Below are 18,396 nucleotides of genomic sequence, written 5' to 3' on the forward strand. Positions count from 1 at the left end.
TTAATAGCTGTTCTATCCATCAATGCCATTTTCTTGCATTTTGTAGTTTTTACGAAAAACCACGACTGGCTTCTTATTTTTCTCTGAACACACGCCATCCTAATTATAATTTCTTCACCAGTGTATTGTGGAGTGTTAAATACACAATACCGGGAGTACCAACCTGTACTCGGGCCCATTGTCATTTAATTACCAAATAACAAAAGATCAATTTAAAAGGTGAAAACAATTGTCACTAGTCCTTTAATCTGCTTGATGAACTGTTTCCAGATGTCAAATATCAAATTTAAACATCTTTTTTTATAAATGGTCTGACATGAAGTCATTGTTTTAGTGAAATACCTGATTTGCATACGAACAGGAAAAGTAAACATTTTAGCTGAATTGTTGAATGGATCCAATACATTGCTGTAGTTCAATCAATAAATGGCTTTCAAACACAAGGAAAGATTAAAAAAAAATTTTATTTAAAAGATTAAAAAGATGATGAAAGGCTACACATTTCAGGGAATTTACTGGAATCCTATCAACTCAATGTTGTCATCTGCTGGTGATTTTTCCTCGCTTCCCAGTGTACATTTTAAAGGATACTAACTTTTTTCGTCAATCTCTGTTGCCAAGAAGGGGGTGCACGGTATACACAAATGCACATAATATACGGAAGAATACGTTGTCCATCAAAGTATTAGTTAAGTTTGCCTTTTTAAGATATCAATAGGTCAAATTTACTTGAAAAACACTATGGACAATGGTTGGAAAATTTTCCCACACTTTTTCCCTATATATAAGCAGTAAAAAAATATCTATGTCACAGATGCTTCAGGAAAAACTTAAATAGCATTTCAGTTATTTTCTAGATGTATTGAAAATATATATATATATATGATGCAAAAAAGAATAAATTGAGAAAAATGATGTGCCACCCATTGCCTGACTCTTACACAGAACGGTAATTAAATCCTCAGTGTTCTTCTCCATCTTCAGATCTCTGCTATGAATGAATGAAATCACACTGAAATGAATACTTCAATTTAAAGAAACAAGAATTGTGTAATTAAGTAGCGGCAAAAATTACATATTAAACTATAATCTCTTTTTTAACAGTGGAGGGTGAAGAAAAAGAGGTAGTGAAAGAATATATAGCATCAATAACAGAACAGCCCACAGAAGGACCTTCCAAGGATGATGTGAAAACAATTGATTTATCAAAACCCATTGACATCACAGATTCTACTGAAATTATGATTAAAGGAAAGAAATGTGTGTTAATGCCACACCCTGAGACAGGACAGCTTTGTGCTTACCCAGTAGTATCTAATACTAATCAAGGTAAGATCTATATCTCTGTAATAGTGTGGTATCATGCTTCAGCCAAATACAGGAAGTTCTGGATTCATTCCCCCTGGGTAGCACCAAACTTTAAAAGTGGTAGTTATAGAATATAGAGTGTCGATAGTTGGCACAGAGTCAGAATAATGTCTTTTAGTTTGATGACATTCATGTACCTTCCTATGTTATCATTTAAAAAAATTGTTTTGCGTGTAGGTCAGATAATCAGGTGTTCTTTTTCCTTGAAAGAACATTTTTAAAAGGGAACTAAGATTCATGCAGAAGTCAGAAGAATATATTAAAAGGATAAAAACTAGACAGGGAAAATAAACACATACAACAAAATAATTGAAATAATCAAAATAAAAAATAAAAGTAAGTTAGTAACACAGACTATGAGCAAATACATACAACATCTTCCGATAAGATTTGAAAAAATCTTAATCAAATTGCACCCATTTAAAAGTAAACAATAAGTAGAATAATTTTACAGAATGCTAAAGTTAAAAGACAGTGAATTAAAAGTAGAAACATAGTATTTGTAGAGGCTTGAACAATTATGAATTCATTATTTAGTTCTTTCTAAAGGTATGAAGATCTGCTTTTTGTTAGGCCAAATTGGGCAACATTGTCACTTAAAACCTTGTTTTCTTTCATTTAGTCAAAAGAAAGAGAGGAAGACCTAGAAAATCAGAGAAAAAGGAGGATCAGGATTACATACCACCTAACCAGTTAGAGGATGGAGACAAAACATCCCCTAAACCAGCTGTCAATAGAATAGACCAGGCTAATGCAGTTGAAGGTTTACTGGAGCTTTCTAACACAGGTTAGAAATGTTGTTTGTAAAAAGATACTGTTTGAGTATTGTATCAGAGATGAGTTGAATAATGATAAGATAGGAGAAATTAATTCTGTTAGAGGTTTGCTCAAACCTAAAAACACAGGTAGGAAATCGTTAATTCTGTATAACCGCAGCTTGACCAAAAACACATTATCAGCCAATCACAAAACGTAGCTTGTAAAGACTGAACTTGACATTAGACCCATGTTCTTATCTTGCAAAAAACAGCTTAGGTATTTAATTATGAAGGAGAATTGTCTTTATCCTCTTACGGGAGGCCAATAGAAAACTATTTGTTCAGTTATGTGTACCTACTTTCTTTGGAGTTTAGTTCTATCAAAATATATGACAAGCCATCAACTTTTTAAAAGCGCTTTATATTTGTGTGATTCTATAAAACTGACTTTATTTTATTTATATCAAATATGGGTACATTATGATTGTATTGATTTCATTTACAAGGACCAGATGGTGTAAGGAGGAGCGGCAGAGCCAAGAAAAAGAAAACTTTAGAAGGTAGGCAACTTCACATTTTAAATACAATATGATTTAAGGCTATGCCAATTAGAAACGGAGCTTTTTGTACTCAAATAATATTTAACTTTATTGACAATGCACTGTTATGTTGTTAAATCACTGATGTTTTGACCAACAGGTATATTCCATACTTCCTATAACACATGATGCATGTCTGCGTCAAAAGTTTAAACGGTGACTTCCGAAAATGTCACTTTCAATAGAAAAAATTTGAGCCATTCATTTTTTGACAGAGGATCTACACATTTAAAACATTACTGAAGCTCCATTCCTATAAATACAGCTTCCTACATGGTAATGATTGATAATCAGCTTTTCCCATTTCAAACCAATAATCTTAAAAGAACAAAAAATATAAGATTACATGTATCAGTATTACACAACAGGCATAGAGATGGTTAAATTATATATACTCTTTGAGATTATATAGCAGTTAGTATTTGTTCACTATGCTTAGAATGGACTAATTCTCAATCACCTCTATTTAACCTCAATGAATTGTTTTGTTTCTGGTTTTTTTTTTTTCATCTAGATCAACTGAGAGAAAGAACAGGAGAAAACTCAGTGTTAACACTGATGTTGTTCATAAATTAATTTCCTTGGGCTGTTTGTATTCTATATTGAAGATAGCTTTTATTATACAGGAAACATTTATTTGTAATCTTCTGTACTATAGAAATTCAATAATTAACTGCTCACAAAGAATGGTCCTGTTTTCTTATATACAGCAAATATTTTGTGTCTCGGTTTTTTGTTTGTGTTTTCAAAACTTTAAAGGCACCATTGTGCATTTTAATTAGGATTTAGTGGCATTCTGTCAACCTCACAAATAATTTCAACCATTTGCTAGCCATGAAAAAAATGGTATTGATGGTACTTTTTTTATGTATATTTGAATCAGTGAAGAAATTATGGAAAAGACTTTGTCATACTTATCCCTAAAAATAAATTGGTCAGTACTACTAAAGTAATAAGATACAAACATGTACATGTATGTACATATAACAAGTTTTGTGGTTATACAAAATGAATGAGTTTTGAAAATGTCTTGATTATTTGTCATGAATAAATAATGTATATTTGGGATTTAAGGGGTAGACTGAGGTTAACTCCTCAAATCAATAGAATGCTTGTATAAACCATTTGACACAAATCTCACCTAAACATTAAAGTAAAAGTGAAATTAGATACTGAACAAGCATATCACAAATTCCAGAGTTATTTCTCTAAGCCCTAGGCCTTTCACTGTAATGTTTTTGATATGGCAAAACAATAAAAATTGCTATCCTATAAGCAATACTTTTTTCACAGCATTTTAATTTCATTTATTGTGCTTGTCATTAAAATACTCTAATCTCAATGGATAATCGGCCTTATGCATGATGTTCCATGACTTAATGGAAAACATCTCCGAGTTATTGATGTTGTAGGTCATACCCTCAATTAAGTGGACTACTTTTATTGATCACTGTGTATTGCCCATTTTCAACATATATTTAAAAACTCTAAAATCAGATTTTCAGTGTGGATTAACTCCTATGAGCAGACAGATTTGAATGAATGATAATACATTTAATCATATAGACCTACAAAACAACTTTATAACAAAATAAAATTGTGTAGCCTTTTTTGAGGTATATCACAAATTACAGACTTAGCATGATTCTTACAAAGACCGATACATGTATGTAATCTACCAACATTTCCAATATTTTTGTTATACTTGTTTAACATGTAAATTATCAGTTTTGTTTGTGAATACTTTTGAAATATTTTGCATTGTCAGACTCAATTCATCAACTTTTTATGCCTTAAATTTGGGGTTAGATGCATCAATTTTCAAACATGAACATCAGTGTCAGTCATGTCTTTTCATTGACAATTGGTTCACATTATCATGAAAGGTATTCCTGTTCATTCAGTTGTTAAAAAGGAGACCATTATGACTATGAAGAGACATTTGATGACATAGAGAATTAAAAGCATTATAATCTAAATGCAGTTAGATTTCTCAGTTTGTTGCTGAGGAGCTCTACTTACACTTGTTTGAAAAATTAATGTCCAGCATATTTTTATACCTGGCTACATGAATTGGATATGTATTATGTTAAATTTTGTATACCCTCCAAAAAAAAGTTGCATGTCTGTCAGTTTGATCCCCTGATGGTTTCCAGATGATAACTTGAGAACGGATCAATGTATTTTTTTCAAAATTTGTACAATTGTTTTGTACCATAAAGTACAAATTAAGTTCAATTTTCAACAAAATCCAAAATGAAGTTTTCCAAGTTAAGACATCTTGGAAGATTTTGCCATCCCCATTTTTACACCATTACGGGGTGGATATCACTTAATGTTCAATTCATGCCCTCTTTTTTTAATCATTGAACACAAACTTTTTTCCATTCCTTGAACAGATTATGAGATGTTAGAAGACAGTGGAGATGAGGCAGGAGAACAATCTACACAGCCTGATGACAACTATGTCCCTCCATCGTATACTATAAATGCCATGAATCCAACAGGTAGGTTTGTGTCCACTGTGTCCCTCCATCCTTGCTGTAAAAGCCATAAACTCCACAGGTTTGTATGGACTAATGATGTATAGGGACAGTTACTGTGAAGGTACTTTAATTCATGGATACCAATTTTCATAGATCAGGAAAGAAAGTTCGTAGGTTATTGAATTTGTTGTTTTGAACTTTAAAGTATACACATCAATGGGAATGACTTATTCGTTGGTAACCAAATTTCGTGGTTTGGTCTACCCATGAAAACCACGAAAATTAGTACCCCAGGAACAATAGTACTTTCACAGTATTTACTACACTACTATTTCATTTTTCCTCAATTACTAAGTTTGAATTTTAAATGAGAAGACATTGGCTTGATAGTAAGGTGGTAGCATTCTCAATTGCAAGGAAATAAAGCTTTTAGATTGAGACTGGTAATTACCTAAGACTTCAAAATAAAACAAATATTCATTTTTTTCTGCCAAGTGTAGTGCAACTGCAAGAGAAGGGAGACAACTGGTTGGCTTAGGATCAGACGTGACAATGTCTTCATGAAGCCTATACATAACATGAGCTTAGACTGTCGAAAGCTGGCAAAGTTATCTTATTTTATAAAACTGGGCCCATTTAAATAGAATTTATGAGATGTGCTATAAGCTATAAATGAGCTGTAGATATATTGTCTCTTCATTTTTGTAAATCTAGAGAAACCAAGGGAAAGAAATAAAAGGGTCAAAGTTTACTTTTACAGGCAAATAGTATGGAGTGTATTACTAGAATTTTGATAGTTTACATGTACCTTTTTTGTAACGTTATTGTTTGTTTAATTCAGGTGTAAAGAGAGGTAGAGGAAGACCAAGGAGGTACCCTCCTCCAGGCCAGTCTACCACCTCTATACCAGCAGTGATTATACCAGGGGCTAATGGTCAGACCCTCATGATGGCACCCTTACAGGTTTGTTACACCTAGGGTTAATGAACATACCCTCAGTCATGATAGCACTATTACAGTATTCAATGTTACAGAGAGCAATACATTTGCACTAGTTATAAGACCTTAGAATGTTTTTGTAGAAAATTGGCAAAAATTAATAATTTGCATCAGGAGTTTTTTTTTTTTCTATACTTTAAATGTACATGTGTACGTAGGTATATAGTATAACCTGTACATACAAAAAATAACATTATGAAACATGCATTAATTTGCAAGTCATTTTTATAGTATAAAACTGGTAGAATATAAACACAAATTACATCAAAGAGATAATTAGCTTTGTTGTATTGAAACCAACTGTTAGGCTGCACTATTTTTGGATCCGTCTTGTTCATCTATGTTAATCTGAATTTCCTCTGACCCTGCAACCCTCCTCCTTTTGTTTGGATATTGATATGTCATGTTAGGGGTCAGAATGATGTGCCATACAAAAAATTAGAGATTCAGTGGCACCGCCCTTCAAATACTTCTAATGACTTCCAAATTGAAATTGTGCATATCACACTTACCTAGTTTGATTCCGGAATCATTTTCCTATATGTTGATACAATATTGATTATAAAAAATAACATCTCTATTTAAGTTTTGAGCATTTTTCAAGAAAGGCCCTGTTTCCTTGATATTTTGAATCGCAATACATGAGAAGTCTTTTGAGGTGAGAGTAGGCAGAGCTTGTTACTTTTGTTTTGGAATGGGGCAGACACGATGCATGACCATCATTGCATGACAAATTCATGCCAATTTTACTTATATATACCCCCACAGTCATGGTGTGTTGACTTAGAAAATTGTTAATGTTTAATGTTGTTTTCAGATAAGTTCATTTCAACATGAACCCCTTCTGCTAAGTCATTGATATTTGGTGTACTGATGCAATTACATCATTGCATCACGAATTTGTGCCAATTTACGCATATACCACCACAGGATAGTGCATTTTGTAGTGGTAACACAAAAATGTTAATTTTATAATTTTATATCATTATACAAAATATGATAGCAACACAAAAATTAATATTTAATAAACACACCATTATATCAACAATATCAAAGAGGTATGCGATTCTATAATAACAGTTTATTTTTTTATGATTTTGATATTAGGATTTGTTATTTATCATCAGTACATTTTTGCTTACTGGTAATGATTTTGTAAGTATGTTAATCAAGTGTTTCCTGTATGAAAGCATATCTGGCTGAAATAATTAATTACGTATTTTCAGGGTATACAAAACTTTGAGGCTTTCCAGGAACAAATCAAGTCCTTACCATCATTACTGAACAAAACATCAGAAGGTGTCAGTACAATAAATGCCCAGATAATAAGCACCAGTAATGGACAAATTATTTCCTCTGATACTGGACAACTTATAACTACATCAGATGGACAAGTTCTATCAACAGCTGATGGACAAATGATCTCAGTGTCAGATTCCAATTCAATTATTACTTCAAATGATGTGCAGTCTGTGATAAATAGTGATAATTTTCTTGTCGAGACCCCAGCCTTAGAAGGAAATTCTGCATTAGACTCCAATTCAGTATTAGACTCTAGTTCAGCTTTAGACTCTAGTCATACTTTAGATACAAACACATCCATGGAAGGTATGTCAGCTACTGAAATAATTGGTACTGCTACTGAGGAAACACCTGGTCCTGTAATAATAGCAACTGAAGAGAATCATGAGGAAGATGATGCTGACCTGGATCAGGATCCTGGTGATGTTAATGGTAAACTAATTGAATTAAGAATTATGCGTAATTTATGAAATACATTTCATATAAGAGAGGAAGGTCATCACGGGTTTTATGGCTTGCATGATAAACTGTTCAAAAGGAGATAATACTTACACATGTACTTGTAGTATAAAAGATACAAATTTTAATCTTTGAAAGTAAATAGATTTTTTGTATAATAACAGTCGAACTTCACTCGCTTTAACTCGGATGGCTCGAACACAATTCAAAGTACCAAAATTTTCTCCTACATAATCAGTATAAATAACCTTGGACTTCTCGAACTTCGATTTCTCGAAAATTCGAACTGACTAGTCGGTCCGTTCGGTAATAAATCTAAGAGAATAAACCTCACGAACTTGAACTCGTCAGCCATTTTGTCAGCTTGGGTAATAAAAGGTGTGAAAAACTGAAATCCTATCATTAATCAGTGTCATTTTAGTTAATTACAGGTAATATTTAAGTCATCACTAATTAGGTAGTTTTGATGAAACTGATTGAAGTTCGAGGATGTTCGGAAGTCAGTATGATGAAACCATGAAAGAAAATTGGATGAAAACAAATTATTGACTAATGAACCCGCACTCTGGACGTTTTTAAAAGAAAAGCATTTTTAATGTCCACAAATCAACATAATCTTCCGAAAGCGAATGAAAAAGATCCACGAACTAACACAACTTCGGAGGAAGTCAGCAATTTCTAACGATAAAGTCGAACTCGGACCGGCAATGAAAGAAATCCGGAAATATACGTACTTCAATTTCTCAAACTCCCGACAACTCGAACACATTTCAATGGTCCCTTGGAGTTCGAGCTACCAAGGTTTCACTGTACATGTTATTGATAGTAAAACTCAAATGTCAGGCATCCTTATAGTAGATAATCTAAGCAGGAGTAAATAAAAAAGTGTGAATTGTATTCTTTTCTGGCCTAAAGATACAAAATCATGATTTAAATTAGAAGGACATTTTTGCTTTTCAAATTTCTTCTACACTTTCGCTTTTCTTTAAGTGACATTGTACTTGCCATCTGATTTTGGAAAATTTTTGAAATATGTGTAGGTTTTGGATTTGATTTTAATTACTGCAAACCTTTATTTAGTGTTAGAACCTAAATTTAACTCATCATAAACGTACAGCAAATTTTAATGAAATTTTCAGTTGAATGTGTATCAACCTACTGAAATTTAGTGTAGACCTGCATGTTTTTTAATAGACAGTGTCTATCAGTCTACCAGTAATTTCAAGTACTGTTTATGTCCCGAGAAGAAAGATAAAAGCAAAAAGTTTTATTGATTTCAAACAAGGTTTACCCTTGGTCAACAATGGATATACAAAAAGGTGTTAGACCTGGGATCCTGTTAATACACCTAATTTCAAAATTTTAAAAACTTAATTTATATGGTATGAATAAATTTTGTGGTAAATTAAGGTATTCAGGGATATCAATAAAACATGGCATGATAAGCTTTCATTTACTGTCAGTGATATTGTTTGCCTAAAATTATCTCCAAAATTAGGCTTTTCCCCAAAAATTACTCAAATCTTATCCCAAAAAAGATAAGTTATTTCTCAATTGTTAGGTTAATTGCTGAATATGGTGTTTAGAAAACGGTAATTTTTTTTGTTATTATCTATAAGATTAATGATTGTAACTACTAACTAAAGGTTTTGTACTGTCATCCCAAATTTCACAATTTAAAAATTATTGCACGTTTTCCCAGTAAAAGGAGGATAGGGTAGTTTGAAAAAAGCCAATAATGCCATTTACTCTAAACCCTGAAACTTCTGGGTAGTTTTATTTTCACTGTTTTCGCTGTAAGACCTGTAATGCAAAAACTAAACTCTCATGAATGCTTTTTTCAAAGAATGCTATAATACTATTTGAGGAACAATCAGGAATTTAAAATTGTGCTAAAATATTTTCAGTATTAAAAACAAGACATCTAGATTTCAGACTTGCTTTTCTTCCTCTTTAAAACATAATTCTGCTTTTTTTAACCTTATATTAAGATTCTTTTTGCTGTATCTACATCATCATTCATTTTTTAAGAAATTTTGCTGATGGAAAAACATAAATTGATAAATTCTTAGATGAACACAGAAGAATGTAATTTACCTTATGCTATCTTTCCCTATTCATAGGGAGACTTATTGTCATTCTTTCACTATCTATTGGTTTTTCAGAAAGAGTATTTGAAAAGAATTAATATTTATTTTCAGCAGGTGAAAATGATCTAGTGGAATCAGAGAGCTCAACTCCGGGTATTGTGACTACTGTCATTAATACAGGTAAACTCAGTCATAAATTTAGTTATCATAGTGATGCTATATCATTGCTATTTGTTTGAAACCTCAATAGCAGAAACTTGTATTCTACATTGCTTCTTGTGATTGGGATTATTAAGGGCCTTGCTTGCATCATAGTCACACTGCCAATAAAATGGCGCTTTTAGCTTTTTATATGCTGAGACAAATGCATTTGAAGGGGTTCATGCATGTCTTTTTTTTTTTTTAAATATTTTTTTTTTTTAATATTTAACAACTATTTGACTTTAGGAAATTTGGAATGGTTTTCCTTTTCATTACCTCCTCACTATAATGCCAAAATGTTTGGAATATTGTTCTGCATCTTCCTGATTTTTTTTTTGTAAACGAAAATAATGACTGACAGAATTTATTTTTATTCTTCAAAAGTGTGACTAACAAGCAAGTTTAAATTAATATGACCCCTAAAAAATTGAATGAAGACTCTGGACATTGAAAATTTACATTTTCTGCATCAAATATGGATGCTTATAACCAGCTCAATTGTAAATGATATCAGTAGCAATCAGTGATTGATTCAGATTAGTGTGACTTGTGTCAGTGGTTCATGTAATCGGAATAACACTCTAATACCCAAAGTGATACCAAAGTCATTCCCTCAATATCAAATTTGCAATTTACTGTGTTTTCTAAATGTTTATTTACATGTGATTTTGCTAATATGCATTTTGTTTGCTGGCCATAGTCTACTCTTCTTTTGTACCTAAACAACTTATTATAGAATTTGAAAATGCAAAAAGACAGACATTTTGGCTATTATGCTTAACTACAGAGTTACTGGTTTACCTCCCTTTAATTGCAATTTACAATTGAACAAATAAGCTGTTTATCTTTGAAGTGATTATTTGGTTGTGAGAAAAAGGATCATCATGAGGGATGTTCAAGTAAAACATAAGAGGGATGTGGGAAGGCACTTTTATTCTATGTTCAGGTCTCTTGACAAAATGTAAAGTTTAATACAACACATCAATAGAACTTCTATGTGTGGCTTACATCGGTGAAAAAGTGCCTTCCTTGGGTACCTCATATCTTTTAATGGAACAGTCCTGAATGATTTCATTTAACCAGTAGTAAACCTACACACTGGCCAAAATATAAAATTTATTATTTTATTTTAATAGAAATTGTATTTATCTTCCTACACTGTAACATGTTATACAGCAAAATGACTCATAAAGTAATATAATTTCTTCCAATTTGAACATCAGCATTTCCTCATTATATCTCTCCTATGTGTAGCAACTTGTAATGTCAGGTGTTGAAAATTTTCTAAGTCTAATGCCTTAGACAAAAAAAAAACTGAAACTGTTGTTTTTCTTTTATGGACTACTAAAGAAATTGTTGCTGTTAACAACAGTTTTTCAGATTGCAAAAAGTGTAAATTGCCTGATTTACAAGCTTCGGTGAAAAAAAATCAACTGTAAGACAGAAATCATTTCTGTTTAAAGAGTAATGAAAATTGTAGATGGGAACAGTAAATTAAAAAAAAACACACACAAACATTTTAGCAAACATGAAAAGATGTCTATAATAGAAAAAATTATGTATGACAATAATTCATTTATAACAGAAAATGTAAGTGAGGAATTAAAGACTGAGTTGACTGGTGAAGGAAGAACTATACTACAGATACCTGAAGATCTCCTACCCATGTTCATGACCAAGAAAGATCCCATCAAATTAGGTAAGGTGGTCTCCTTCCTACATATATTCATGACCTAGACAGACCCCATCAAATTACATAAGTTGGTAACCTACTCCTGTTAATGTCCAAGAAAGATTTCACCACATTAGGTAAGTTAATTGGTCCCCTGCCCATCCAATTAAATTAAGTAAACCAGTCTTTATGGCCAAGTAGAATCATACTGTTTGAGGATAAGAAGGATCCTATTGAATGAGGTTAGGTGGTCTTGTTCTCAAATCACATGATTTTCTTGCTTAGCATGTTTGCATTGTACTCTTGTACATATGTTAGGTACCACCAAGTTTTGACATGAGTATCATTTTTGTTCCATTGTTTCACCCTAATATTTCTCTACATCAAAATTCATGAAAAGTGAGAATTTCAGCTAAAAATGTCTGCTCAAATCACAAAATTGCAAAGGAACGAGTTTTGAGTTCAACCCATGTAAACCTGTAAAAAGATGTTGAAATAAAAAAGAAAATCATTCATAACTATTATTCAGTTTAAAAGTGGACTACCGTGGGCAACACGTGCATTTCAAGTGAATTCATGAGCTCACATCTTTTTTGGCATTCTTTTTTTTAAGAATGACTGATTTCTCTGTTTTCAAGAGAATGAGTCAAAATCTGATAATCGTGATTTTTTAGTGTTGTCTACAATACTTTGTGAGGTGATAAAATAAAAGGTATTGATGTTGAATAAAAAAAATGTGTAACCATAGTGATCCTTAACTTGTATCCAAAGGGTTTAGATATATAGATAGAAAAGTTATAATGGGCTGCTGACTAAAGTTAGACAAGCTTTTATCCTCACATTTCCATGGACCACAAAAAAAAGCAGATTTTTAGTTAAGGGGAAGGATTTTCCTATGAAGATTGTTAAAAAAAACTTTTTGACCTTTAAACAATACTTTTAATATAAAAGTTTAATTTGAAAAATTACTAGCTTTGTTTTTGATTGACAGAAAGTGTCATGATGCAAATATTGTTTCAGACTAAAAATTTCATTAACATCTTTTTTATAAAAATACACTTGTGGCATGCTTTTCAATATCATTAATGTCAAATTCTAAACTTAGTCTGTCGTTTAATACACCCAATCTTGTTAAAGTAGATAAAGATTTCTTTGTGTATGTTCGACAGTTTTTTGCCACTGCTTGTCAGACATGCTCCACCACATGCATTAAAAATGCATGTTATGAATGAGTTTTGCCGAGTGGTGTATTTTTATGCAACAGGAAGAGGTTGGAATTCCAACATGTGGCAAGACTCTCATATTTCTTATGATACTAAGACAAACTGTGAAATAAGGTTGATGACTGGATTGTTTTTTTTTCTTAATATTGGGAAGATGGTTCTTACCCTGATCAGAAAGCATTGTTTGTTTTGGTACAAAGCTCAGGTCCCTTTTAATGGAATTGTTTTGTTGAATTTTCAAGTAACTGTAGAAGTGCAACATTTTGCACTCCCCTTTGTCAGTCCAAACATCCCCACTCTTTGGATTCCTTGCTGCTCACAAACAAGTAGGTTAGTTTTAAGTTTTTCATTGTTTTCTCAGCTTGTTGATGGCAACCAGTTTCTTCATTTTTCTAAAAGGTTTAAAAAAAAATGATGCCACAATCCTTTTAATTTACTGCCTCATTCTTTCCACAAATTTATGATTGGTGCTATATGCATTTATGATATATGGTTTGTCTTACAAAGGACTCTGATGAGAGCTTTATTTTGTTTTAAATGCAAGCTTTTGAAAAGCCTGTCTAGCACACCTTGTGAATTGTTTTCCATTCCAGAACTTTTCATCTTATTTTACAACATGCCCATTTCATGTTGATGCACTTGTGAATGATTGGTCCCATATTGAAACACTTTGGAGGAGAATATATGGAGACTGTATAACAGATAAATTTGACAGCATTCCATAGACATAACTTGTAATTATGGTCTCCTGGATTTCTTCACTATATCTGCCTTGAATTAACAAAGCTAGGAGCCATTAATCTTCATTCAGCTTGAGGGGAGTAGCTCAGGTGTCAAAATTTTCATATTTTTATTAGATTTTTTATGCCCCAAGGAAGGACATTTTTATTCACCCCTGAAATTAGTAATTTTGTGGCTGGTGCCATACTCCAGGGGGTTTAAGTGTGATAGGTTTGATCTTTTGACCAGATATATGTTATGAGAAGTTACCTCTGGTTGTTAGGCTGACCACTTGACCAGGATTTGTTATATCAATCACCTGTTGTTATGGAAACAAATATAATTGTGGTTTATAATTTGATGTTTCCTGGTCAAGCTTGTTATTATTATAATGGATTTAGAAATTGAATTACCAGTAATATCAGTTCACCAAGAACAGTGGTCATGTAGAAAACTTTTGTTCTTGGATCCATTGAATGTTTTTCTTCTTTCAATGCCTACTTTAATTTTACTCTATCCTTTTGTTACCAGTAGTATCAGTTCATAAACAGCAGTGGTCCTGTAAACAATTCGTTTCTGAACCCATTTATTTTTTTCTACTTTCATTGCATACTTTTATTTAGCAAAGGTTACCAGTTGTATTATGTTGTGAATGGTTTGGTTTTGAAGGAAGCAGTAAAGATAGCACTAAATTACTCATGTTTAATGGTGAAACATACTTCCACAGTTCAATGCAAGGTCTCAAATGGTAGAATACCACATGCATTGCCAACCTTCAATGCCCTATAGTAAAATATTCTGAATCTTCTTTTTGTTACTTGCTTATATCTGTACACTCTATATTCCTACTACATGTACACTTGTTAGACTAATTGATAAGTAGTAATCAGTGAGCCTTTGAGATCTCAAATGTGAATGTGAAGGCTTCAGTTAAAATGAGTTGGAAATGTGGATCATTATTGTGTCTTTACTAACATGACTAAATCCATTGAAACAAGGGTGCCAGTGAAAGCATGTTCAGTTGTAATTTCACAAAATGTATTTACCATATCTATTTCTCGTTACACCTGGTCCATACTCCAAGTTTTTGGTAGATTTGGATTGCTCATCTATTTTTGTTTCTTTGTATGTGTTGTTTTGGTTATTTCATATTCTTTGCTGTGAGTATGTATTTTCCCTGTGTAGTCTTCATCCTTAGAATATATATTGTTTCCAAGATTTTGGCTCAATCTTGGTTCCCTTGATTACTCTTTGATGTACATGTACCTTCTGATTGGATTGATTGACATGGGGAGACATGTTTTTGTCCGGTCCATCTACTTTCTCATTGTAAATACCTGAGTGCATAAGGACTTGACATATAAAAGATATATGGATGAGGTTTAGAACTTTAGAAAGGTACTGTGATGGGCATTTTCACTGGTTTAAGTCTAATTTATATATCATAGTTTTTTGTCAGGTTAGTTCAGTTATTGTCTTGAGACTTCAACAAAAATTAGAATTTAAAAAAAAAATGCTTTATTGCCAGAAAAACAATGCTTTTAATTCAAAGCATAAAGCATCCTGGCAACTACTAAGCAGCATAATGTTTGTGACGTCACAACAGAAAAAGTTATGTTCAGTAAATATACAATCAATGCATTTCAACTGCTCAAATAGAAGTTTGCCTCAACCTATTGTATTCAGTAGAATCACATGACCAATTAGATTTTCAAAACTTTGGTTTTTGAAGTTTTCTTTGACAAAAAAAGGGGGAGACATACATTAAACTTTGAAGACAAAATTTAATTTATAATTTCCTGGTTTCAAATATTTCTGTGGATAGGTGTGTATTGTACATTAGATGTTCCTATGTACACCTGATCCTGATGTAAGATATACAGTAAGTGCATAGGAATATATGCAAAATTGATTCAAACTGCTCTTCTTTGATCTTTTCTCAAGCTTAATTATACAGGTCTTTTAAGTACATGTAACAGGTAATTTGCAACAGCAAAGCATTTTATATATCACTTTGTAATGAAACCTTTTAAGTGTGAAATTCAATCACAGACGTGAAGAGCGTGATTATTATTTGCTCCATAAAGTGTCAAGGGTTCATAGATGAATAGCACACTTTTTATGTTGTTCTCAAGTGCCAATCACTGTACATTTGATGTGTAATTTACCCTAATGGAGAAAATGACATATGTCTTGCACCATGTTGTGCATTCTCTCACCAGGGGTTAACATTTCTTCTCATTGATGCTGGCAAGTTTTGATGGTGTTAATTTTAATGTCTTATGTATGGACTTAAAGCTTTGTCTCTGATTTTTAATCAAAATATTCCAGCTTATTTGCTAGAAAATCTGGTTCATAATTTGGTTTTTAAAAAAATCATTGGAATTTAATTTTGTAAGTAGAAGTGCAGAATTATACAGTAATAGTTATTTTAGATTCCACAGAAACAGAATTTACATTTAATGATGAAATTGTGAAATTTTTACCTAAAAAGAGTAAGCAGTTCAAGTAAATGTACAAAGACTTTTAGGATCTACATTAAGTTTTTCTTTAATAGGAACAGAAAATATATGAGGAATAATATTGATTTATAAATACTCACTGCAGCAATGTAACTAGCAGAGATTTAAGGGGTTGGATGAAAAGATTTTAAAAGTGAAAGTAAAACTGATTTCAAATTGTTCTATACTTACGACACATAGAGCAACACCCTTTGTGTCTCATTTCATCTCACATTTACATACACACGCTTAACAGTTATAAAAGTTAAAATTGTTACCATTACATAATCTGAGCATTCACAGTTTAATCAATGAACATATTTTCACTTCAATTGTACCTAGTTACCAAGATAATTTGTACAACAATTTATGGGAAATTACCCTAGCCCATGAACTCCAATGGTATGTGCTATATTTGTTTTGTTTAACTGACAGCTTTGGAACAACAATAACAGGTAGTCAGTTCACTATGTCTGGGACTTTTTTTTAGTTTGGATTGGGCCATTTTGTCTGGGGTCACAGAGATTGATATTTTGCTTACAGATGTACAAGAGAACAAAATCATAGTTGCCAAATAGCAACTGACTCTCCCTTCTGTTTATTTCTATCCAAATATATCTAATATAGCCTACTGACTAACAATTGGATTAGAAACTAAAATGTTCTGTTCAGTTAAGGTTTATGCTATTCTTTATGTACATTTAGCTTTTTTTGAGTTTAAAATTTGTTCTCATCTGTTGCCATCAATGTTTATTCCACAGATTTCCCCTTGATTCCATCATTGTTTGGTCCACAGATTTCCCCTTGTTCCTGTCATTGTTTAGTCCACAGATTTCCCCATGTTCCTGTCATTGTTTAGTCCTCAGATTTCCCCTTGTTCCTGTCATTGTTTAGTCCACAGATTTTGCCATGTTCCTGTCATTGTTTAGTCCACAGATTTCCCCATGTTCCTGTCATTGTTTAGTCCTCAGATTTCCCCTTGTTCCTGTCATTGTTTAGTCCACAGATTTCCCCTTGATCCCATCATTGTTTAGTCCACAGATTTCCCCATGTTCCTATCATTGTGTTTTACACTGATATCCACTTGTTTGTACCATAGGTATTGGCCCCTTATTCTTAAAGACAAAACTTTGTTGACTTCAGACATTTTTGCCTGACTTCAAGCATTTGAGATTAGATTCATTTAGTGAATAATGTAATTTAGATATATATTAGTTTTTTGGGCTGACTGTATATATTTATTTACTGAAAACATTATATATCACTGTTTTTTTATCTATGGGTGCAATGTTAGGACAAAGAAACTTGTATCTAGAAACAACTGATTCTAAAATGGTGAAATGTTACAAAAATAAACAAAAGGATATATCATGCTACTGAGTTTTACAGGAGTTACGCCCCCTTCCTCTGCTTTTTATAATGTCTGACTACATTTAAGAATGATTCACATTCCATGTAGATGATAAATATGATATTTAATAAGGACCAAATGTCAGGAAAAAATTAGTCTTCAAATTATATAGTTCATTGGTACAATATTTTGATAAACTCCAACAATTTAATCCATATTAATTTGACAGTTATTAATATTAGGCTTTGAAGACTAGTTAATTTTAATTCTTCATTACCTTTAATTGAACTCTAAACATTGGCAAGTGGATCTAATTTCTCTATTGATGTTGATAATTTGCTAGAGGAAATGATATGAGAGAATTATCTCATGATTGACCTTGAATCAGGAATGTTTTCACTAAAGCTGGCTGGTTCAGCTATGAATGAATCAAGCGAATTTGAATCCCTGGGAAAGTGTGGGTGGTTTTTATCTGGGTTATCGCAAGTCAGCAAATATGTCTATAGCTAGTTTCATTTTTCTCTGTTCTCTCTTTTGTGTTGGATTACCAATGGTTAATTCCTTTAAAGTAATAATTATATTGGTGATTTGTTGATATAATTTTTTACTTAGATTTTATTGAGATAATGCATATGCAGTTATTTATAGTTTTGTTCTTGCACTTAGT

General features: G+C 32.1%; 1 protein-coding gene across 4 annotated transcripts in view; it reads left to right on the forward strand.

Annotated features, from left to right (window-relative positions):
* The window catches only part of LOC148614382 (uncharacterized), a 115,848-nt gene that overhangs the window by 14,189 nt on the left and 83,263 nt on the right, over nt 1–18,396 (forward strand). For 3 of the 4 annotated variants that reach the window (XM_088588517.1, XM_088588514.1, XM_088588516.1), the window contains exons 5-12: nt 1,105–1,329; nt 1,991–2,155; nt 2,633–2,686; nt 5,125–5,232; nt 6,053–6,174; nt 7,437–7,944; nt 10,173–10,241; nt 11,848–11,961. In XM_088588517.1, the coding sequence (XP_088444643.1) occupies nt 1,105–1,329; nt 1,991–2,155; nt 2,633–2,686; nt 5,125–5,232; nt 6,053–6,174; nt 7,437–7,944; nt 10,173–10,241; nt 11,848–11,961 (1,365 nt within the window). The remainder of the gene's footprint in view (nt 1–1,104; nt 1,330–1,990; nt 2,156–2,632; nt 2,687–5,124; nt 5,233–6,052; nt 6,175–7,436; nt 7,945–10,172; nt 10,242–11,847; nt 11,962–18,396) is intronic. The other variant, XM_088588515.1, reaches the window with a different exon arrangement.

This window comes from Perna viridis, chromosome 6 (genome assembly GCF_037379345.1).
Source record: "Perna viridis isolate PV_CMFRI_1.1 ecotype Kerala chromosome 6, ASM3737934v1, whole genome shotgun sequence".
NCBI classification, from domain to species: Eukaryota; Metazoa; Mollusca; class Bivalvia; order Mytilida; family Mytilidae; genus Perna; species Perna viridis.